The 24,230-nt window shown below is 42.4% G+C and overlaps 1 protein-coding gene across 3 annotated transcripts; it reads left to right on the top strand.

The window, feature by feature from the left end:
• Positions 1–828: 828 nt before the first annotated feature.
• Positions 829–24,145, top strand: LOC101390836 (uncharacterized). 3 transcript variants are annotated; one of them, XM_087440583.1, is made up of 4 exons: positions 829–2,960; positions 4,335–4,404; positions 5,529–5,652; positions 17,231–24,144. In XM_087440583.1, exons 3-4 carry the CDS (start codon positions 5,538–5,540, stop codon positions 19,216–19,218), a joined length of 2,103 nt encoding a protein of 700 aa, XP_087296709.1. In that variant the 5' UTR covers positions 829–2,960; positions 4,335–4,404; positions 5,529–5,537; the 3' UTR covers positions 19,219–24,144. The 3 variants fall into 3 exon arrangements, with proteins under 3 accessions (XP_087296709.1, XP_087296710.1, XP_087296711.1); XM_087440584.1 differs by lacking the exon at positions 5,529–5,652 and having other exon boundaries at positions 17,231–24,145; XM_087440585.1 differs by lacking the exons at positions 829–2,960; positions 4,335–4,404; positions 5,529–5,652 and adding an exon at positions 16,820–17,120 and having other exon boundaries at positions 17,231–24,145.
• Positions 24,146–24,230: the final 85 nt, after the last annotated feature.

Raw genomic sequence — 24,230 nt, 5'->3', positions numbered from 1 at the left:
TATAACTGTTTATTATCAAAGAAGAGACAAATAGATAAGTGGATAGAAACATACAATACATATGTAAACTTAATGATAAAGACAGCATTTAAAAACAGTGAGGAAAAGAAAATGGCCCATTAAATGGGACTCAGAGAGGTTAAGTAACTTGCCCAGTCACACAGCCCGTAAGCGGTGGGTCAGCGATTCTGACTTCGAGCGTCTGACTTTCTCACTTTAGAACTTGCCCTTTTAAACATTACGCTATCCTTGTTTCTCTCTGTATCGCCAAGCCTTTGACAGGGCACTGCAAATAGAAGGCATCAATGAATGAGACCACAAAGCCCTACAGGGGAAAAAAAGAGAAAGATTAAAAAGTCAGAACAAAAATGTAAAATCATTTGACGGGGTCGCCCACACGGAGCAACAGGCCACAACCCGGCCTTAGGCAAGTCTAGGCCCCCCGGAGGCCTCCGCGTCTCGGTGGTAGCCTCGCTCACGTAGCGCTGCGCGGCAGGTGCACCAAGCTGCGCGGCGCGGCACCGTCGGGCAGTCGACTCACGCGAGACCGAGGGACGGCGCAGCCGGCCGAGTCTGCGCAGGGCAGAGACCTGAGCCGGTGGCAGGCGGCCTGGGCGCGCGCGCGGATTGGCAGGCTCAGCCGGGGCCCGGCGGCGGGGCGGTGGCGGGGGTATGGCGGGTTTGGGGAGCAGGCCGGAAGTGGCTGGCGGCCGCGGGCGCGGTGTCCGAGGTGGTGGCGCCGCGCGCGAATGAGGAGCAGGCTGCGCGATGGCGGCCGTGGAGGGGTCCCCGGTCGAGCGGGAGGCTGGGGGTGGCCTGGAGGTGAGACCCCGCTGCGTTCGCAGAGCTGGGGGCCCCGGCGCCTGAGTGCCTCAGGGAAGCGGGGTGGCGAGCAGATCTTCGGAGGCAGGCCCCCGGACCCCTCATTTCTCTGAGTGGGGGGAGGCTGGGGCCTCGGGCACGAAGGCGCGTGGTGCGCGGGGCCGGGCTTTCTGTGCCTTTGGCCCTCTTTTGGGTCTCGGCGTACCCCTCCCACGACCCTCCCGCTGCCGCGTCCCCAAGTCTTGTCTGCTCCACTTCCCTCCTTGGGTACCGCAAACTGCATCTCCCCCAGGCCCAGAATCGACCCTCAGGCATAAATGGACCCTATTCCCTGACCGCCGCTGACCCAGGCGCGTTTGTAGATGTAACTTGAAGTGTAAGATCTGGTTTCCATGCTCCAGGAGTTAGTGACAGCCGGTGGGGGAGACTAGACCGAACCACAGGAATGAACTGTACGGTTCAGGCATGTTCTAATACTTGATCTAAAATATTTTGACTGTTGGAGTTCAGAGGAGGGAGAGATTTAGGCTCGTCTCTTTTTGTAAAGGTCCGCCTGCCATGTCGTTTTAGGAGTAACTTCAAAAGTCATTTCCTTTGGGAAGCCTTCCAGGATCGCCACCTCCCTACCTCCATCTTTAAGCGTTTCATCTTTTTTAGCTTATTTAGCTAGTGCTTATTTAGTATCTAATTCATAAGCACTTATTACCTTGTTGTGTGTGTGTGTGTCTGTCTTCCAGGGACTCTAGGCAGGGACTCTGTCTGTTTAGCATCACCTAATGCATGCACATGAATATGAATTTAAAAGGATGGAAATGGTTAGAGGTACTAACTGAGGTGAGAAGTATTTGTGTAAGTCAGGGGTTGAAAATGATCGCCCTTGGGCCAGATTGGGCTGTAGACACATTCTTGGCTTATGCTGTTTGTTTTTATTTGAATTAATGGCCAAGATTTTCAAATCAGGAAATTTCTTTCACATCCACTCACACAAAATCTAGATTTTCAGCATCTCTTCAAAAATCAGATGATGTGGCCAAACGGGGCCCACCTGCCTGCATGGTGCAATTAGCAGGAAAGTAGCAGCCCACTTTAGACTCAGCATAAAATTTCCAGATCCTCAGTCCCAACTATTCTTCGTTGTCTCGGTGACACTGAAACAAAGTATCGGTTGTCATTTATCACCTAGTTTGCTTCACTCCTGATTAACTGCCTGGGCTCTTGCAGCCATTTGAGTTCTTTTTTTTTTTTAATGCTTTTGTGTCTTTGTTTGTTTTTTGCAGGGAAAGATTCACCCTGAGCTAACATCTGTTGCCAATCTTCCTCTTTTTTTCCCTCCCCAAAGCCCCTGTGCATGGTTGTATATCCTAGTTGTAGGTCCTTCTAGTTCTATGTGAGTGGCCGCCACAGCATGGCAAGTGACAGACAGGTGGTGTGGTTCTGCGACTGGGAAGCGAATCCGGCCCCCTGAACCGGTGAGAGTGCTGAACTTTAACCACTAGGCCATCAGAGCTGGCTTGCCATTTGAGTTCTTGATTCCAGATTAGATGGAGGAAAGCCGGAAGGCCATCACACAGGAGAGTCATGGGCAAAGGGACAGAATGGAGAGAAGCACAGTAGATGGGAAAGTTAGGGAGGATACAAGAGCATAGATTTGCTCTTAGGTGAATCATCGAGTAGTGCTATTGTCATGGGTTGAATTGTGTCCCCCCAAAAAGATAGGTTGAGGTCCTAATCCCTAGTACCTCAAGATATGACCTTATCTGCAAACAGGGTCAGATATAATTAGTTAAGATGAGGTCATCCTGGAGTAGAATGGGCCCTAATTCAATATGACTGGTGTCCTTATAAGAAGATGGTCATATGAAGACACAGACACAGGGAGAATATCATGTGAAGATGGGCGCAGAGATTGGAGTGATGCATCTACAAAGCAAGGAACACAAGGATTGCCAGCTCTCACCAGAAGCTAGGAGAGAGGCGTGGAAGTTTTCCTTTAGAGCCTGCAGAAGGAAGCAACCCTGCCAATACCTTCATTTCAGACTTCTAGCCTCCGGACCTGTGAGAGAATAAATTTCTGTGGTTTTAAGCCACCCAATTTGTGGTACTTTGTGACAGCAGCCCTGGGATACTAATGCAGCTCTGTAAGTCAAAAAGAAGCTATTATTTCCATTAATAGGTGATAGAAAATTCATGGTAAACTTTTGATCATTGATGTCAGTGAAAGCAGTGTTTTAGGGCCGGCCCCGTGGCTTAGTGGTTAAGTGCGCGCGCTCCGCTGCTGGCGGCCCGGGGTTCGGATCCCGGGCGCACACCAGCTGCACCGCTTCTCCGGCCATGCTGAGGCCGCGTCCCACGTACAACAACTAGAAGGATGTGCAACTATGACATACAACTATCTACTGGGGCTTTGGGGGAAAAATAAATAATTAAAAAAAAAAAAAAGCAGTGTTTTAGAAAATGATTTCGTATGACAGTGTATCAGCATGGATTGGAGCCAGAAAGCATATTTAGAGATTTTACAGGAATCTAAGGATGAGATGAGAAGGTGCTGGATTAAGACGGGGTTGGAGCAGTTTGCAGAGTGAGGTAGTTGGTATAGATAGAGAGATAGAGAGGGAGGAATTCAAGATGACTAGAGCAGGGTTTCTCAAATTGTAGCATACCTGAGAGTCACCTGGGGAGCTTGGGAAGCACAGTTGCCGGGCCCCTCCCCCACAGGCTCTGACTCACTAAGGGCAGAAATGGGTAGTAAGAAGGGGATAAGGTTAGAAGCAAAAATGATGAGTTCATTTTTATTCATTTGATTCGTCTTGACTGTCAGCAAGACGTTGAACCAAAGATGCATTGTGAACGTAGACTAAAATGTGGGTGAAGAATAGGAGTTTTAGATTTATGATTCATTCCAGACAAAGGTGATAATTGAAGCCAGAGGTGATATGGTCATTGAGATGTTGAATATAAAGAGAGGACTGGGGGCTGAACCTTAGTAACGTTTAATAGGAGGCGAAAGCTGAAAAGGTCGATAAAGAAGTGGAGTGATTGGAATATCATGCATTAAAGAAGCCAAGGGAGAAGAGAGTTTCAGGGATTATTTAGTCAAGGAAAGAGGGAAGAGAGTTAACCTACTATTCATTTATTCAACAATTTTTTATTGAGTGCCCACTGTGTTCCAGCTACTGTTCCAATTACTGAGCAAAACAGACAAAGACCCCCACGCCCATGGGGCTTACATTCTAGAGATGCTTACACTGTAGTAGTGTGTGTCTTTCTATATATGGGGGTGGGGGGGTTGATCTGTACAATGACACTTTGGAATAAGTGGTATTATTTCTGTTTTGCATTTGAGGAAAAGGTGGTTGAGGGAGATTGAGAAGCCAAGATTCTAACTTGGTCCTGCTTGTTTCCAAAGCCCGTGTTCTGTTCAGGCCTCCAAGCTGTCTCCAACCTGTATCACCAGTGTCACTTTTCTGCTTTCGTTACTGCTGATGATTCCAAAATCTGTGTCTCCATTCTAGATTTTCCTCCTGGGCTCCTGACCCGTTGATCCATTGGCTTCCTGGACATTTCCTCCTGGATACCCCACAGGTACCTCACATATAACGTGTCTGAAAGGGAATTCACCACTGCCTTTCCCTCACCCCCACTCTTTCACTACAGCTACCCAACTTGGGCAGTTGATCAAGTTAGAAACTTGGATGTCATCCATAATGCCTTCTCTTTTCCTCACCCCCCCCCCCATCTAGGGTAGCACCAATTCTGCCTGTTTTTGCTTCTTCAGTATATTGACTCAATCCACTTCTCTGCCAGTAGCTCATTTAGGCCCTCGCTGTCTCCAACACAGACTACTGCTATAGTGTCCTAACTGATATCCCAGCCTTCAGCCATGCACCCTCCAGTCCATTCTCTATAAAGCAAGAACAGTCTTTTTAAAAGATAAATCTAATTATGTCGTTCTGCTTTGACCCCTTCAGTGGCTCCCATTGCCTTCGGGAGATAGTCCAAGCTTCTTAGCTGGTATACAAGGCCTCCATGATTCGACCAGTACTTCACCAGCCTCATCTTTTACTGTCTTGTACTCTGGGCTCCGTCATTTGGTGCATGTGTGAGCGCATCATAGCTTCTCTCACCTCCTGGCTCTGTACATATGATAGCCTCGGTCTGAAAGCCCTTCCTTTTTCTTTTCGTCTAGTTATCTCAAATTGTCTTTCAGGCCTCACCTTAGAAGCTACCTCCTTCAGGAAGTTTCCTCACCCGTCTCCCAAGGTTGTGCTCTGCCTGTGCGGTCCCACAGTACCCCATGCTTGCCCTTCTTGTGCGCTAATTAACCCATTTAATTGACATTGTCTGTAGCGGCCACCACAGGCTCCTCAAGGACAGGGACTCTGCCCTCCTCATGGTTGTATTCTAACCACCTAGCACGGTGCTGAGCCCATAGCAGGGCTCCGTTACAGAGCAAATAAATGCTAGAGAATGTAAGAAATACAGTAAAGATGAAGAGTCATTGAAAAGACAGGGCAATGTGAGATGATTTTTACCGCACGGTCTCACACGTTTTTAAAGCAAGGGGCAAGATTATCTCCTGAGACCCAGGGTAATGCGGGAAGTGGTAGAGATTTAAAAAGAGAAGGCAAGGTATGGAGTAGGCAAGGTATGGGTATCTGCTACTGACTCTTTATTAGGTAGTTATTGAGCAGGAGCTTCTATTTCAGGAATTCAAGATGCTGCAGGATGTGGCTGTGAATGAATCACAGAGGGATGCTGGGCACTGGGTCTGCACCCAGTGGAGTCTCTGCAAGGAAGAGATGCTAGAGGAGACAGAGCTGGTCTCACTGGGTAAGGGCTCTCTCCTCTAACTTAGAATCCATACACTCTTGAGTTCTCCTTGAAAAACAAAAACCAAGAAAAGTTTTTAAAGAGCTCAGTGGAATTGGAGGATTAAGGATTCCCAGTGGCTTTGACTCTTGGAGGCAGGATGCTTCTGCTCTTTGTTGAAGGATGTCTGGGCTAATCTGTGGACTTGGGAATCGACAGTTCCTCGACTCTCCCTGAGCTTGCACTATCTCTGTCTCTCTAGTCCTGTTGGAAATCAGTAGATAACCAAAAGTCAACTCATCTTCAGATCTTCAAAACCTACCCTCAGAACCTCCTCTTCCTCCTCTGACCTCTGTTTTCATAAACAGCGCCATATCCCACCCATTGCCCAAGTCAGAAAACTGAAAGTCACTCTTGACTCTTTTCTTCCCCCACATCAGTCACCATGTTCTGTTGATTCTAGGTTTTCCCATAGTAGACAGTGCTTACCTTATGGAGCGCTGGTCACATTATCTTGTTATTATCCATTTACACATTTATCTCCCCACCATTAAACTGTAAGTTCCTTGAGGGCAGGGACCATATCTTATGTTCACTTTTGTATTCGCAATACCTAGTACAATGTCTGGAGTGTAGTGGGTGCTCAGTTAATGTGTGTTAGGTAAACAAATCAGTGGATGAGGTGAAACACTGATGCCCATTTCCCAGAAACTATGAGTGCAGCTGGATTGGACTGTAGAGGAGAACTCATCTCTGATCAAACCTGTGTCTGTACCCTTCTGCTCCGGACATCCTCTAAGGGGAAGATTTCCTTCAATTACTCCCTATTCCTTTCACCTATGGAATTGGATGAGAAATTTGAGCAGTGTGGCCACCCATCTCTGCAGAGAGAGCTATGTGGGGCTGAGGACGGGCTACTTCACCACACCCATGCCGGTGGCAAAGGCTGATCCTAATGATTCTTATAGAGAGGAGTCCTTTTATCACTATTTCCAAACAATTTTTTGTTTCCCCTTTCTATGCCCCTTGTTACTTTTCTTGTATGGTATTCACTTTGTTCTAGATCTAGAATGAAATGATACGGGCCGGCCCCGTGTCTTAGCGGTTAAGTGCGTGCGCTCTGCTGCTGGCGGCCCGGGTTCGGATCCCGGGCACGCACCAACGCACTGCTTCTCCGGCCATGCTGAGGCCACGTCCCACATACAGCAACTAGAAGGATGTGCAGCAATGACATACAACTATCTACTGGGGCTTTCGGGGAAAAATAAATAAATAAATAAATAAAATTAAAAAAATAAATAAATAAAATGAAATGATACTATGTATCCATATCAGTCAGGATCCAGTCAGAAGATAAAAACTATACCAGTAATTTAAACAAGGGACATTTGCTATACAGAATCTTTAACTAGTGAAAGGTAGCTAACTACTGAAAGGCTTAAAAGAGAACTCTAAGGAATATAGAAATAGATAATGCAGGAAGCAGCCTTACCACTAGGACTAAGAGAAAGAACCAAGAATTTAGAAGAGGACTCCCCCACCCCAAAGCTGAGATTCAGACTTTTTTGGAAAGGTTGTGGCTGCCAAAGGAACAACAACCTGCTGGTGGTGAAGAAACTTGTCAGAGGGCATAGGCCAGAGCTGGTCTGTAAGCATGGCCTGCCCAATAGCAGAGAAATTTACTGAAAGGTGTAGGCAGGTGGGAGGTAGTCCATAGGAAAGGCCTGATGAATGGTAGAAAAACTCACTGGAGGGTATGGGCGGGCCAGAGCTGGTCCACCAGAAGACATCAAGCCTACCAGATGATTTGGTGGCCCCACCAAAAAACAAAACACTCAGGCACCAGAAGAAAAATCCCTTTCTTTGTGTGGCTTACGGTGTTCCTGTAGCGCCCTCTATTGACAAAGCTAGCTGACTAAGGAGAAATGTTTCAAGGTCCAGCTCCAATATCCCAAGTAGGGCAAAGAAGACAAAAAGGGCATGTATAGTATGATCCCATTTTTGTATCAGAAAAAACATATGCCAGAAATAAGACTGGGAGAACAACAAAGCATTGGCAGTGGCCATCTTTGGGTGGCAGGATCGCGGGATGATGAGTACTTATTTTCTTCTCTGTGCTTTTCTCTGTTCTTGGTTTTCCTATAAAAAGCATATAGTATTTTTGTGATTAACAAAAATGTTATGGAAAAAGTGTTTCTAATTTTAAAAGCTACTTCCTCTAAAATTATGAAAAAATAATTATGAAACACATTAAGGGTTTGGAGTCCTTTTTTTAAATTATACATTTCTACTTTAGATTAAGGTATCTATTGATTCCCTGTCACAAAAGACAGGTAAATTAGCACAGTTTATACTTACTCCCAACACCTCTCTTCCTCATAGTGCAATTTTTATGAATATAATTATTTTTACATTGTCATGGTTTAAAGCATTTACTTTCTATTCTACAAAAGTAATTTCCAATTGTTTAATCTCGGTTCTACATTTAAATTGATTCGATGCTCACCATCCATTCTTTTACAGTGTCCTCTCAGTTCCTGAATGTTTGTTTTAATTCATTTCTTCATCAGCTATATCTCACTGTCCAGTAGTTCTTTTCAGAAAGGGCTTCTGGGTGCCGTATTCCCTGAATTTTTACCTACTTAAGAATGTTTGCCTTTTGCTTTTGAGATGAGAGCACACTTTACTGGGTAAAAAATGATCGGATCGCATTTTGTTTCTTTTCAGAACTTTGTAGGCATCACTCTATTCTGGCATGAAGTGTGCCTGTGGAGAAGTGTAAAGTCGACCTGAAGTTCTCTCTTGCACATTACTTGTTTCTCTGCCTAGATGCCCATTTGTTCAGTTCCTGAAATTTAGTTACTTCACCAGGACATATCTTGGTGTTGACTCTTCTATATCAACTTTTTGTGGACTACAGTGTACCCTGCCAATAGTCAAGTCTTTATTTCAACAACATTTTCTACTGTTATATATTTGAATGTTTTTTTCCTTCTGTTCGTTCTTTTCTCTTCTTTAGGAACATTAGTTATATGTATTTGAATATCTTTCTATTGTTGCTGGTCTTCTCTATAATGATAGTTTTATCCATCTCATTCTGTGTGATTTCTCCAGGCCTCATCATGCCTCTGATTATTTTTGTTGTTTCTTAGGTCAATTTCTTCTACATTATGCTTTTAGTTTTCCCTTCCGTTTCTTTCCTCAGCTCTGCCAAATTACTTCTTACTTCTTTTTACTGTTTTATAACCTTTTTATTGTTTTATAATCTATTTTGAACCCTTGTATCTCATCTTTGAGGTTTTTTTTTTTTTTTTTTTTTTTTATTGATGTTTTAATGGTTTCTAACATTGTGAAATTTTGGGTTGTACATTTTTGTTTGTCCATCACCACATATATGACTCCCTTCACCCCTTGTGCCCACCCCCCACCCCCACTGCCCTGGTAACCACAGTCCATTTTTCTCTGTCCATGTGTTGGTTTATATTCCACATATGAGTGAGATCATGCAGTGTTTGTCTTTCTCTTTCTGGCTTATTTCACTTAACATAATATGCTCCAGGCCCATCCATGTTGTTGCAAATGGGATGATTTTGTCTTTTTTTATGGCTGAGTAGTATTCCATTGTATATATATACCACATTTTCTTAATCCAATCGTCAGTCGAGGGACACTTAGGTTGCTTCCACTTCTTGGCTATGGTGAATAATGCTGCAATGAACATAGGGGTGCATAAGCCTCTTTGGATTGTTGATTTCAGGTGTGTTGGATAGATTCCCAGTAGTGGGATGGCTGGATCATAGGGCATCTCTATTTTTAATTCTTTGAGGAATCTCCATACCGTTTTCCATAGAGGCTGCACCAATTTGCATTCCCACCAGCTGTGTATGAGGGTTCCTGTTTCTCCACATCCTCTCCAACATTTGTTGTTTTTGTCTTGGTGATTATAGCCATTCTAACGGGCGTGAGGTGGTATCTTAGTGTTGTTTTGATTTGCATTTCCCTGATGATTAGTGATGTTGAGCATCTTTTCATGTGCCTATTGGCCATCTGTATATCTTCCTTGAAGAAGTGTCTGTTCATTTCCTCTGCCCATTTTTTGATCGGGTTGTTTGTTTTTTTGTTGTTCAATTGTGTGAGTTCTTTATATATTATGGAGATCAACCCCTTGTCAGATGTATGTTTTGCAAATATTCTCTCCCAGCTGGTTGGTTGGTTGTTCATCTTGATTCTGGTTTCATTTGTCTTATAAAAGCTCTTTAATCTGATAAAGTCCCACTTATTTTTTTCTTTAGTTTCCCTAGTCTGGGTAGGCATGTCATCCGAAAAGATTCCTTTAAAACCAATGTCAAATAGTGTGTTGCCTATATTTTCTTCTATGAGTTTTATAGTTTCAGGTCTCACCTTCAGGTCTTTGATCCATTTTGAGTTAATTTTTGTGAATGGCGATAGCACATGGTCCACTTTCATTCTTTTGCATGTGGCTGTCCAGTTTTCCCAACACCATTTATTGAAGAGACTTTCCTTTCTCCATTGCATGTTCTTAGCACCTTTGTCGAAAATTAGCTGTCCGTATATGTGTGGTTTTATTTCTGGGCTTTCAATTCTGTTCCATTGATCTGTGTGTCTGTTTTTGTACCAGTACCATGCTGTTTTGATTACTATTGCTTTGTAGTATGTTTTGAAGTCAGGAATTGTGATGCCTCCTGCTTTGTTCTTTTTCTTTAGGATTTCTTTAGCTATTCGGGGTCTTTTGTTGCCCCATATAAATTTTAGTATTCTTTTTTCTATTTCTGTGAAGAATGTCATTGGGATTCTGATTGGGATTGCATTGAATCTGTAGATTGCTTTAGGTAATATAGACATTTTAACTATGTTTATTCTTCCAATCCACGTGCGTGGGATATCTTTCCATTTCTTTATGTCATCGTGGATTTCCCTCAATAATGTCTTGTAGTTCTCATTGTATAGGTCCTTCACCTCCTTGGTAAGATTTATTCCTAGGTATTTTATTCTTTTTGATGCAATTGTAAATGGTATTATCTTTTTGAGCTCTCTTTCTGTTAGTTCATTATTAGCATATAGAAATGCAACTGATTTTTGTAGATTGATTTTGTACCCTGCAACTTTGCTGTAGTTGTTGATTGTTTCTAACAGTTTTCCAACAGATTCTTTAGGGTTTTCTATATATACAATCATGTCATCTGCAAATAGTGAGAGTTTCACTTCTTCGTTACCTATTTGGATTCCTTTTATTCCTTTTTCTTGCCTAATTGCTCTGGCCAAAACCTCCAGTACTATGTTGAACAGGAGTGGTGAGAGTGGGCAGCCCTGCCTCGTTCCTGTTCTCAGAGGAATGGCTTTCAGTCTTTCCCCGTTGAGTATGATGTTAGCTGTGGGTTTGTCATATATGGCCTTTATTATGTTGAGGTACTTTCCTTCTATTCCCGTTTTATTGAGAGTTTTTATCATAAATGGATGTTGTATCTTATCAAATGCCTTCTCTGCGTCTATTGAGACGATCATGTGGTTTTTATTCTTTGTTTTGTTGATGTGATGTATCACGTTGATTGATTTGTGGATGTTGAACCATCCCTGCATCTCTGGTATAAATCCCACTTGATCATGGTGTATGATCTTTTTAATATATTGTTGTATTCGGTTTGCCAATATTTTGTTGAGGATTTTTGCATCAATGTTCATCAGCGATATTGGCCTGTAATTTTCTTTCTTTGTATTGTCTTTGTCTGGTTTTGGTATCAGGGTGATGTTGGCCTCATAGAATGATTCAGGAAGTGTTCCATCTTCCTCTATTTTTTGGAATAGTTTGAGGAGGATGGGTATTAAATCTTCTTTGAATGTTTGGTAAAATTCACTGGAGAAGCCATCTGGTCCTGGACTTTTATTTTTGGGAGGTTTTTGATTCCTATTTCAATCTCTTTCCTTGTTATTGGTCTATTCAGATTCTCCATTTCTTCTTGGTTCAATTTTGGGAGGTTGTATAAGTCTAAGAATTTATCCATTTCTTCTAGATTGTCCAATTTGTTGGCATATAATTTCTCATAGTATTCTCTTATAATCCTCTGTATTTCCATGGTATCTGTTCTAATTTCTCCTCTTTCATTTCTAATTTTATTTACTTGAGCCTTTTCTCTTTTTTTCTTAGTAAGCCTGGCTAAGGGTTTGTCTATCTTGTTTATCTTCTCGAAGAACCAACTCTTTGTTTCATTAATCCTTTCTACTGTTTTTTTGGTCTCAATATCATTTATTTCTGCTCTGATTTTTATTATTTCTCTCCTTCTGCTGGCTTTGGGCTTTGTTTGTTCTTCTTTTTCCCATTCTGTTAGGTGTAATTTAAGGTTGCCTATTAGGGCTTTTTCTTGTTTGTTAAGGTGGGCTTGTATCGCTATGAGTTTCCCTCTCAGGACCGCTTTTGCTGCATCCCATATGGTTTGATATGGCATGTTATCATTTTCGTTTGTTTCCAGATAGTTTTTGATTTCTCCTTTAATTTCATCAATGATCCATTGGTTGTTCAGTAGCATGTTGTTTAATCTCCACATTTTTGTCACTTTCCCAGTTTTTTTTCCTGGTTCATTTCCAGTTTCATAGCCTTATGGTCTGAAAAGATGCTTGTTATGATTTCAATCTTCTTAAATTTATTGAGGCTTGCTTTGTTTCCCAACATATGGTCTATCCTAGAGAATGTTCCATGCGCTTGAGAAGAATGTGTAGTCAGCTGTTTTTGGGTGGAGTGCTCTGTATATGTCTACTAGGTCCATCTCGTCCAGTTTTTCATTTAAGTCTAATATTTCTTTATTTACTTTTTGTCTGGATGATTTATCCTTTGCTGGAACTGGGGGGTTAAGATCCCTACTATTATTGTGTTGTTGTTGATTTCTCCTTTTAGGTTTGTTAATAGTTGTTTTATGTACATTGGTGCTCCTATGTTGGGTGCATATATATTTATAAGTGATATGTCTTCTTGATGGAGTGTCCCTTTTATCATTATATATTTCCCTTCTTTGTCTTTCTTAACCTGTTTTATCTTGAAGTCTGCTTTGTCTGATATGAGTATGGCAACACCTGCTTTCTTTTGTTTGCCATTAGCTTGGAGTATTGTCTTCCATCCTTTCACTCCGAGCCTGTGCTTGTCTTTAGTGCTAAGATGTGTTTCCTGAAGGCAGCATATTGTTGGGTCTTGCTTTTTAATCCATCCTGCCGCTCTGTATCTTTTGATTGGAGAGTTCAATCCATTTACATTTAGGGTAATTATTGAAATATGAGGGCTGAATGTTGCTGTTTTGTCACTTATTTTCTGGTTCTTTTGCATTTCCTTTGTTTCTTGTCCCATTTGTTTTGGACTGCCAATTCAGTTTGGTTGTTCTGTCTTATGATTCTTCTAGTTTTCTCTTTTTTTATCATATGTGGTTTTGCTTTGATTATTTGTTTAGTGGTTACCTTGAGGTTTGGGCAAAAAATCTTGTGTATGAGATAGTCCATTATCTGATAGCCTCCTATTTCCTTATACTAAGTCAATTCAGTCACTTTCCTCTTCCCCTTCTAAGTTGCTCTTGTTATACCTTATTCTATCTTGTGTTGTGGCTGTGTGTTTACAGTGATGAGGTTAAATTTATTTTTGGTGAATTTCTTCCTTTGATCTTTGAATTTAGTATTTAAGTGGTTGCTAACCTATTCCGGTAAAGATCTACTATTTCTCTGATTTTGTCTACCTACTTTTCTCCTTACTCCAAGCTTTGTGTTCCCTTTCTCTTCTTTTTTTCAGGCCTGAGGGCCTTCTTGAGTATTTCTTGTAGTGGGGGTCTCGTGGCCATGAACTCCCTTAGCTTTTGTTTATCTGGGAGAGTTACTATTTCTCCATCATATTTGAAGGATATTTTTGCTGGATAGAGTATTCTTGGCTGAAAGTTTTTGTCTTTTAGTATTTTGAATATATCATTCCAGTCTCTTCTAGCCTGAAAAGTTTCTGTTGAGAAATCCGCTGAGAGCCTGATGGGAGTTCCTTTGTACGTTATTTTTTGTTTTTGTCTAGCTGCCCTTAATATTGTTTCTTTGTCGTTGACCCTGGCTAGCCTTACCACTAGGTGTCGTGGTGAAGGCCTTTGTCTGTTAATATATATAGGTGTCCTGTTGGCTTCGCTTACTGGTATTTCCTGGTCCTTCCCCAGATTTGGGAAATTTTCAGCTATTATTTCCTTGAATAGGCTCTCTGTTCCTCTTTCCCTCTCCTCTCCCTCAGGAATACCTATAATTCTTACGTTACATTTTCTAATAGAGTCAGATATTTCTCGGAGTCTTTCTTCATTTCTTTTTAGTCTTAGTTCTCTCTCTTCTTCCATCTGGAGTATATCTGTATTCCTATCCTCTAAAGTACTAATTCTTTCCTCCATATTGTCAGCTCTGTTCTTTAAAGATTCCAGATTCTCCTTTATCTCCTCCATTGTGTTCTTCATCTCCATCAGCACTGATTGGTTTTTCTTTATGATTTCAATCTCTTTTGTGAAGAAACTCCTAATCTCATTGAATTGTTTGTCTGTGTTGTCTCGTATTTCGTTGAGTGTTTTTATGATAGCTATTTTGAAATCTCTGTCATTTAGTTTATGGATTTCTGTGTCTTCGGGGTTGATTTCTGGGTGCTTGTCATTTTGTTTCTGGTCTGGTGATTTCATATATTTTTGTATTGTGGTTCCTGTGTTGGTTTTGATTTTCCTCATCCTGGAAGTCTCTGGTTGCAATTTCCACCTGCCGCCACTGTCTGGTGGTAAAGGGCTGTGTAGTCTAAGCCCCCTGCGCTCTGCCCCAGTTTTTCTGCTGCGATCCGCAGTTTTGTTTTGTTTTTTTTTCCCACTGCGATCCACGGGTCCAGTCCAGTTTGTTCAGGTCTGCCTCGGATCGCTAGGTCTGGTCGAGCTGCAGACTCCGGGTTGCGGGGAGGGGGGAGCTCTCTCTTTTGCCCTCTGGGTCCCTGACGTGGGAGGCTTCTCGTTTGCCCCTCTTTATCCGCTCTCTGGGGTGCTCAGATGTTGATGGTAGCCCTGTGGCTCCTCTGAGTCCTCTGTGCGGGAGTTTCCCACTGGCTGAGAGAGCCCGAAGAGCTACAGTTTTCCCGCCGAGGGCCGCCCCTCCCCCCCTCTGGGAGCCACGCGGACCGGGATCGCTGATCTGTTGGGGAGGGAGCGGAGTTCTCCTTACCTCTCCCCACTTCCTCCGGGGGCCCAGCACGTTCCGCTCTCAGATGTGCGGCAGTGTGGATCCCTCCGCTCTAGGTTTTCACTGTCTGGGATTCCATTGTTGGTCTGTGGCTGTTGCTTTTGTTGTATCTTGTGGGGGAAGAATTCACGGGAAAGCTCACTCCGCCATGATGCTCATCTTTGAGTTTTTATTTAAAGAGTGATTTTGTCTATAATTTCTTTGAGATGATGGGATGTATGCTCCTAATCCCTCTGTTACTCATGTTTCTTCCTTTCCTAAAACAACAACCTATTTTCAGGCACACATCCTACCAAGTTACCTTAGCACTACTCAGCAGTGAATGGAGCAGGCTCTCTATTAAAGAGTCTGTGGGAAGAGGCAGAGGGAAGTGAGCTGGGGCTCTTCACAGCCTTCATACAGATTTGCTGCCACAAACACCGTTTCATCAATCTACAGGCTTGTCTCCCTTCAGGTTTCCAGAGATCGAGATGGTACAAGAAGAAGCCCTTTAGATCACAGGTTTTTTGACAGTCACACTATCTGCTCCCCCTTCACCTTGTGTCACCTCTGTCAGTGTTCCTTAGCTAGAACTAGTGGAAGATAATAGAAATGACCTTCCAGCATGGTTTCTTCTTTAGCATCTTCTCCCCTGCCACTCTGATATGTCAAACAAGATCTCTACAGGGACAGTCCCCACTTTCTCTGTGCCACCCCTCCCCACCACGCCTCTGGATCACTTCACTCTAATCACAAGACCAGTGAATATGCCGTTCAGGCATATGATACTGGAGAGATGTCTGTATATGGCCCTCTTTTTGAAGATGGAGTTTACCTCCTTTGTCATACTTTTAATTGTTTTCAGTGGGTTTTGAGAAATGCTTTTACCATCTTTTAATAATCTGTTTCTGAATTTTGAACAATATATATCAAACAAACGCAAAAAAAGCACTTTAAGAGAAAACTAGGACAAAACCAATTCTTTCTGGTATTTTATTTGAATGTTATTTAAATGAAATCCAGCCTGGATTTGTGCTAGGGAAACATTATTTAATGAAGATTCTTGGACTTAAAGGGTAAAGATTAATAATAATAATAGTAATAATAACAGCAGCTGACACTTATATAGTGCTTCTAAACGCCAAGCATTGTTGTAAATATTTTACATATATTTACATATATTTAATTCTCATAACAACTCTATGAGGTAAATCCTATTATCTCCATTTTAGAGATGAGGAAGCTGAGGCACAGAGAGCTCCAGTGACTTGTCAAAGGTCACACAGTCACTAAGTGATAGAAATAGGATTCAAACCAGGCAGTTTGATTAGGAGTCCACGCTCTTAATCACTTTGCTGTGTTGCCTCTTACTCATTGCAAAAAGATTAATGACTGGAGAGGGCCAGCCACTTGACCAGGGTCAAGGTGAAATGACTCTCTCAAGGAACTCAGAAATGTGTTTCTGTGACTGGGCAAGGTCAGGGATTTGATGGACACTCAAGAGCAATGAGCTCATTTGTCTTCCAGTTGCGGGAAGACACCAAATTGCCATACAAAAGGACTCAATTCCACCAGAATACCAAAAACAAAAATGTCAGGCTTGAGAAAGGGAGAATTGAATTCTATTAAAATGACACCCAAACATTTTTATTCTAGGGCATAGTTTCAGATTTGTTTAACTGTCATGGTATATTGGGAGGAATGAGTAGTGTGCCAGTTATTAGTTTATTGCTCCTCAACTTCAAATCTACCCTACTTTGTTTTGCTTGTGTTATTGGATCTGGACCATTTCTCCTTTGCCAGGTGGCACAAGATTTAGATTTTGTCAATAGAGGATGCTGGAGGGACAATGCAAGGCCATAGGAAAAAGGAAGGAACTTCTCTTCTTGGTGCTGGGATGCTGTTATTTTATTTTATTTAGTTAGTTATTTTATTTTATTTTTATTTTATTTTATTTTTATTATTTTTTAATTTATTGGTGTGGCTGCCAGCAGATCAACTTGTGGGAGGCTGATGGCACTCACCTTAGTGGGCTGCCTCCTATGAACCTGTTTTGGCCCAGCCACAGGGTCCAGCAAGTTCCTACCCCATCAGACAGGCCACTTCCTGTGGACCAGCTTCAGACTGCCCACCTCCTCCAGTGAATTTTTCTACCACCCTGTAGGCCACTCCCACACACCAGCTCCAGCCTGCACCCTGGCAAGTTTCTTCTCCACCAATAGGGTGTGTGTTCCTGTGGTAGCCACAATCTCTCAAAAAAGTCTGAATCTCAGCCCTGGCAGGTAAGAATCCTCTTCTTAGTTCTTTGTTCCTCCCTCTTAGACTTCCCAGGATAGTTAAGAGGTGATACTTGTATTTTAGGAATTATAGAATGGTCTGCTTATCATTTCAGATTCTGAGACAAGGAATAAGATGAAGGATTGGAAGTCAAAGATGGAAATTTCTGAAGAAAAAGAGTCAGCAAAGGCTGAATCAGAAAGACTCCAAAGACAGATCTCTGAGGAATGTGGGTTAGTTGAAACTGGTGATCCTGAGGACAGATTATTGAGGCATTGGGTAAACCCCTTAGAAGATGCAGTGAGACATCCTCTTTCCCAAGAGAGAGGCATCAGGGAAGTGAATCTCATCCCTAAGACAGCCATTATAGGAGAGAGAGGCCATGGATGTAATGAAAGAGAAAAAATACTTTCTGCAGGAGAAAGATCCCACAGATATGAAGACTGTGGTGAGAGCTTCAAAGAGAAGTCAGAAGTAACTGAACATCTGAAAACTGATAATATAAAGAAAACCTATGAATGTAAGGAATGTGGAAAAACTTTCAGTCGGAGCTCAAATCTGATTATACATCAGAGAATTCATACAGGAAAGAAACCATATGTATGTAATGAATGTGGGAAAGACTTTAATCAAAGTTCAAATCTTATTATACATCAGAGAATTCATACTGGAAAGAAACCTTATATATGTTGTGTATGTGGAAAAGACTTCAATCAGAGCTCTAACCTGGTTAGACATAAGAGAATTCATAGCGGCGAGAATCCCTATGAATGTAAAGAGTGTGGAAAGGCCTTCAAGGGAAGCTCAAACCTTGTCCTACACCAGAGAATTCATAGTGGAGGGAAGCCATATATATGTAATGAATGTGGCAAGGCCTTCAATCAAAGCTCAGATCTTATTATACATCACAGAATTCACACTGGAGAGAAACCTTATGAATGTTATGAATGTGGACAAACCTTCAGTCAGAGTTCACACCTTGTCACCCATCAGAGAATTCATACTGGAGAGAAACCCTTCAAATGTAGTGAATGTGAAAAGGCCTTCAGGCAGCGTTCACGCCTTACTGAACACCAGAGACTCCACAGTGGAGAGAAACCCTATGAATGTTGCCAATGTGGGAAATCCTTCAGTGGGCGCACAGCTTTTCTTAAACATCAGAGACTACATACTGGAAAGGAACTTGAATGTGAAAAAGCATGCACTTCTGACTTGGACGTTATCAGACAACAGAAAATTCATAGGGAAGAAAAACCTTATGAATGTACTGAGTGTGGAAAAACTTTCCGGGGAAGTTCAGATCTAATTCGGCACTGGATAATTCATACTGGAGAGAAACCATATGAATGTAGTGAGTGTGGGAAAGCCTTTAGCCAGAGGTCGCACCTTGTTACACATCAGAAAATTCACACTGGAGAGAAACCCTATCAGTGCAATGAATGTGGGAAAGCCTTCCGGCAGCATTCACTCCTTATTCAACATCAGAGAATCCACAGTGGTGAGAAACCCTATGAATGTAAGGAATGTGGAAAACTCTTCATCTGGCGCACAGCTTTTCTCAAACATCAGAGACTGCATACTGGAGAGAAACTTGAAGGATGTAAGGAAACATTCAGCAAGGATGAGTTGCTTAGAGAAGAGCAGAGAATTCACCAAGAAGAGAAAGCTTATCAGTGTAATCAGTGTGGTAGAACTTTCCGAGGCAGCTCAGACCTTGTTAGACATCAGGTAACTCATACAGGAGAGAAACCATATGAATGTAGAGAATGTGGGAAAACTTTCAACCAGAGCTCAGACCTTATGAGACATCATAGACTTCATAGTGGAGAAAAACCTTATGTATGCAATAAATGTGGGAAATCTTTTAGGGGCAGCTCAGATCTTATTAAACACCGCCGTGTTCATACTGGAGAGAAACCCTATGAATGCCCTGAATGCGGGAAGGCCTTCAGTCAGAACTCACACCTTATTAATCACCAGAGAATTCACACTGGAGAGAAACCCTTTGAGTGTAGTAACTGTGGGAAGGCCTTCTGTGGGCGCACAGCTCTTCTTAAACATCAGAAACTTCATACTGGAAAGGAACTTGGGGAATGTGAGTGAGTCTTCAAACAGGACTTATTCTGATATGTAACAGAAACCTAATGAATGTAGGAAAAGCCTGATGGAGACCACATCTTATTGCACTATAGACGATTTTTATTGTTGAAAACCATTTGAAGGTAGGAGACCACTGGAAGGGTCCTGCAGGATGGGAAACATATAAGTGTAATCAAGTGGAAAAGTTCTTGGACATAATCACCTTTTTTCTGCCACAGAGTTGACACTGGAGTATGGTCCCAAGGATATAATTACTTGAGACTGTTTTAGGGGACTTCTGTCATTGGTAAAATCATTAGAAATCACTTTGGCAATAAGCCCAAAACTAAATTCTTCATGGAAGGAGCCATTTTGATCTTGACTACTAGTCCAGTGACAAGTATAAATCTGCTTTAAGTACTTTAGGGTGATTAAATGTTTCTCTTGGATAAATTCTTCCCTATAGATATGTTTTATACATACTCCTCTTTTGTCTTCCTTATAAAAATATGCTTATGCATATGTGATAGTGCTAATTAGAATGATGCACTAATTGAGAGGAAACAAAAAGTAGTAGAAATGGCTTGACAACAGGATCTGAAGGCTAGGACACAAGAGCCAGTGAGATGTCCCCAGAGAAAGAGCAGTGACTACTAGTAGAATCAGGAGATGAAAGAGGAAGGGACAGGAGGACAGTAAGTGTTGGGCATAGGGTTAGACTGAGTGCCAGGTGACGTGAATAGGTGGAAATTAGACGAAAGCAACTACTGTGAAGGGTCAGGTGGTTTTAGGGAGAGTGGTTTTGTTTGAACCAGGGCTTTGTAATCGGGCACAGCTTATTTGAGAATTGGAGAGTCTACATGGAACTCTGAAGGGAGCTCAGTCGTCATTTAATCTGATAACTAATATTGGTAATTAGGCCCTGCCTGTCTGTGCAATCAAACTCAATCATCAAATATTTCTTGTACTCTGAGCTACTGGCAGATTGTATATCAACTTACACAAGTCATCAGATAAGAAAGTTACTAAATGGGACAATTTAAGGCAAAGAGAAGTTTAACCTCGTATTTTTCCTCAGTGGGAGTAGCTTGTGAGATGCACGGCGGGGATCAGTGGTTCTCAGCTGGGGGGACTTTGCCTCCCAGGGGATATCTGGCAATGTCCAGAGACATTTTGGTTGTCACTACTGGGAAGAAAATATTCCAAACCAGGGATGTTGCTAAATATTTTATAATACACAACACCCCCCACAACAAAGAATTATCTGGCCCCAAGTGTCAATAGTGCCATGGTTGAGAAACCCTGACCACAAGAACACTAGTCACCTGGGGCCATTTAAGCAAGTGTGTCAGTGCGATGTGGGCAGTGGCAGTGCATCCCAAGGGGAACCAAGAGTCTAATAGAAACCTTTAGTTTGATGAACTGTTTCAAGAGAGGCAACCTGGTGTAGAGGAGGGAGCAGAGACATGGGTTTGAATCCCAGTACAACATATTGGCTTCAGGACCTGGAGCAAATTATGTAACCCCTCTGATCCTTATTTTCCTCATTAATAGAATGGTGATAGAATAATGTACCTTATGGTGTAATTGTGAGGTTTAAATGAGAAAACTGAAATTTACTGTTAACACATAAAAGGGCATCTGGAGCTTTAATTTTGTTTAAACAGAAGATGAAGTATTTACAAGCAACATATAAGATACAGTGGTGTCTTGTGGCTGGTGTGAAGAATATGACCTGTTAAAGTTCAAAGCATTAGGGGCTATGGCTTCCCCCAGAGGGGCATCCTGAACAGTAGTGGGATGTCTTGAAGTAGAGAAGCCCATCCACACCATCCCTGACAGCTGGCTGCTTATGGATGATGTGGTCCCCGGGCTCCAGAAGCCTGCCTACTCCCATCACCTGCCTCAGAGGTTTAAGCTCCTCAGTAATCTCACGTAAACTAATAATCTTTTTTTAATTCCCCAAAGCCCCAGTATGTAGTTGTATATTCTAGTTGTAGGTCCTCCTAGTTCTTCTATGTGAGCGGCCGCCACAGCATGGCTACTGACAGAGGAGTGGTGTCATTCCGTGCCCAGGAACCAGACCTGGGCCACCGAAACAGAGCACGCCGAACTTTAACTGCTAGGCCATCAGGGCTGGCTCCTAATAATCTTTTTACATGAGGATATCTTTTAAATATATTTGGGAAGCCAAAGGAATTCAAAATAGCTATCAGTGATACACTTGAATTAAAAATTAAAGATACTTAAATTTTGAGTTATCCCAGATTCTAACTAATCAAAACCTTTAGCTAACTGAAACATTTTAGCATCCTATTTTTATAAAAGAGAGGAATTGGGAATTTATTCTAAACAGCCTATTTTCATCTCCTTTACATGTATTTACAGTGCTGTACAGTGAGAGTGATGTTTATAAGGATAAGCAGGATATTGAAAGAGACTCGAAGGTAATTTAATGCAGTGGTTTCCAGCTTTTTAAACATTAGGATCCTCTTTTTTACTCCGCTGTGCACTGTTTTTTAAAATCTTTTGTTTACCAAACTACATTTATTAAATAATAATTAGTTCTTTATTTTTAGCTATTCGCATACATGTATAACCACCAATCCTGCTTCTGATTGGCATAACATAACCAGACTGAGGTACTAAAATTCTGGCCCACAGCAAATAACTTAACATTTTCCCTAGTCTTTTTATTCCTTTTGTGGGCAAATACGTAATTTGCCTTGGGATTTTTAAAATATTAACTATTGCTTGAAGACCCCAGACTGAAAATTAACCTTTTCATTTCATCCCTGATAGAGCTTGAATTATATTGAGTATATTGGACTTTTGAAAGCAGGGGGAGATTTTTGTTACAGAATGGAAATGCTTTCAACTGTGAATGTTGAAATAAAAGTTATGCAAGAAATACTTATTGAGTGTCTAATATGTGCCAGGGGCCACAATTAGATAGATAGGGCTAGAGAAAGACAGTCATTATTCTTCGAGGACCTTAGAGTCCAGTAGGGGCTGAAGAAGGACAAAAGAGTTAATGTGTTAAGCAGACAATTCATGAAATGAAGGCCCATTCAAAGCTTTAATGGGTAGAAGTGAATGTAGCAATGTCCAATTTGTAAGCCTGAATTCCGCAGAATAAGATCTACCTGTCAGAGACTGGCCTACGTTGCAACTTTGAGAAAAGAGCCTAAAGGATAAAAGTTTGCTTTCAAGAGACGTTAAATAGCTAAAGAACTAAACTCCAGGAGGACCAAAGCTGACAGATTATCAGATCTCCTTGAGGAACAGGGGTGATTGGAATGTGCAGTAAGAGGTTTCTCCATATAAATATTTCAAAGGAAACAAGACACTACCACCTTGAAGAGAGAGCATGTAAGTATAGTAGAGGAAAGGAATGTTACCCAATACTGCCAATTTAGTCCACTTTTCTTGATTTTTGTTGCCCTTAGAGTGAGGCCATCATCATCTCTTGCTTGTATTATTACCATAGCCTCCTAACATACCTCCCTGTTTCCATTTCTCTATAGAGCAGCCTAAATGATCTTTCTTGAGAACAAATCTGATAGTGCCACCCCTCTCTAAACTTCTACAGTGGTTTCACAGTCACCTGAGCCTGAAGTCTAGTCCTTAACGTGACAGATGTGTTCTGATCTGGCCCCATTCATCCACTCATTCAGTAAATATTTATTGAGCTTCTAATATGTATGTCAGGCACTGGCGGGTACAAAGAGGGGTGAGCAGAAGTAGACAACAGTCTCTGCCCTGCTAGAGCTTATAATAGCAGAGGAGAGATTAATTAGAATCATAAGTAAATTACAACTGTCAAAATTTATGTTAGTGGAGCCATTTTAAAATGGAGTCGGAGCTGCCTTTCCAGAGAAACTGCTTTGCTGTCTTGGACCTTGGACTGGGCCAAACCTTTGGATTGGGCTAAAATGGCAATTGTTTACAAGCAATTGTTTGAGAAGTCAGGAGGAGAAGGTACATCCTGATCACAAAGACTGAGGATTGTGGACTTTCTGAAGATAGAATCAATAGTCAGTCAATATTTAGCCAAGACTAGCTTTCTGCCTCCAACTCCAATTAAAATTCTTTGTAATACAACCTCCCTTCTTTGCCTTTAAGCCCCTGACTTTTACTCCCTAGAGGAACACTATTTGGGTTTCTACCTGAATTTGTGCTCCCGGAATTGCAATTCTTTGATCCCAACATAAACGCCTGCTACTCATTTTGGCTCTTTATTTGTAGGCTAACACAACCATGGTTAGGTGCCACAAAGGAGAGGCAACATACTGCAGTGGGGAGTCTGACCAAGTTGGGGAGGGCTTTCTGCAAAGTGCTTACCTTTCTAAATCCGACTTTTACCCCTGAACTATCTGCAGTTCCCCAAGGACCTAGGCACTGCCCTCTTGCCCTATGGCCTTTCCACAAGCTGTTCCCTTTGCCAGGAATGCTCCCTCCCTCTTTCCCTAGCTCCATGATTTTCTCAGTACTTCATACTTGTCAGGTACCATGATAGGAACTTAACACCAATTTTGTCTTGCATTCTTTGCCTGTGTCTTCGATGGTGGTACTACTGTTATCCCCGTTTTCTAAACAGGAAACTAACGTCAGAAAGGCAAGGTAATTTGCCCAGAGACCCGGAGCTAGTAAGTGAAGAAACTGGATTTCAAATCCAGGCCTGCCTGACTCCAAAGCCCGTCGTCTTAGGCACTACAGCATCATCTCCCAACTGCTGCACAGCCTTCCCCGATACACAGCCAGTCGGGGTTAGGTGCTTCCTCTGTGCTCCCACAGGCCACAGCCAGGACAGTACAGTAGTAATCTTTTTCTTGTCGCCCTCTCTAGGCTGAGCCCTTCCTGAGCGGGGACTGGGTCCTTCCCCTCTCCGCAAGCTCAGCGACCCGGAGCCGAGCCGCTGACACCGGGAGAGAGGACGGCTCGCGTGGGCGGCAGTGCTGCCCCCTCCCGGCTTGTCTAGGGAGGGAGGAGGAGGCGGGGCGGGCCGCGGGGGCCGGCGCTGGGTGGCTGCGGGC

This window comes from Ceratotherium simum, chromosome 16 (genome assembly GCF_057802395.1).
Source record: "Ceratotherium simum simum isolate JZ-2026a chromosome 16, ASM5780239v1, whole genome shotgun sequence".
NCBI lineage: Eukaryota > Metazoa > Chordata > Mammalia > Perissodactyla > Rhinocerotidae > Ceratotherium > Ceratotherium simum.
The sequence above is the reverse complement of the archived record's forward strand: the minus strand, read 5'-3'. Positions and strand labels throughout refer to the sequence as shown.

Excerpts from the sequence above, each read along its gene's own strand:
- LOC101390836 (XM_087440583.1), top strand. The coding sequence starts at position 5,538 with ATGCTGCAGGATGTGGCTGTGAATGAATCACAGAGGGATGCTGGGCAC. Across the intron at positions 5,653-17,230 it reads GACAGAGCTGGTCTCACTGG|ATTCTGAGACAAGGAATAAG; the intron begins GTAAGGGCTCTC and ends TTATCATTTCAG.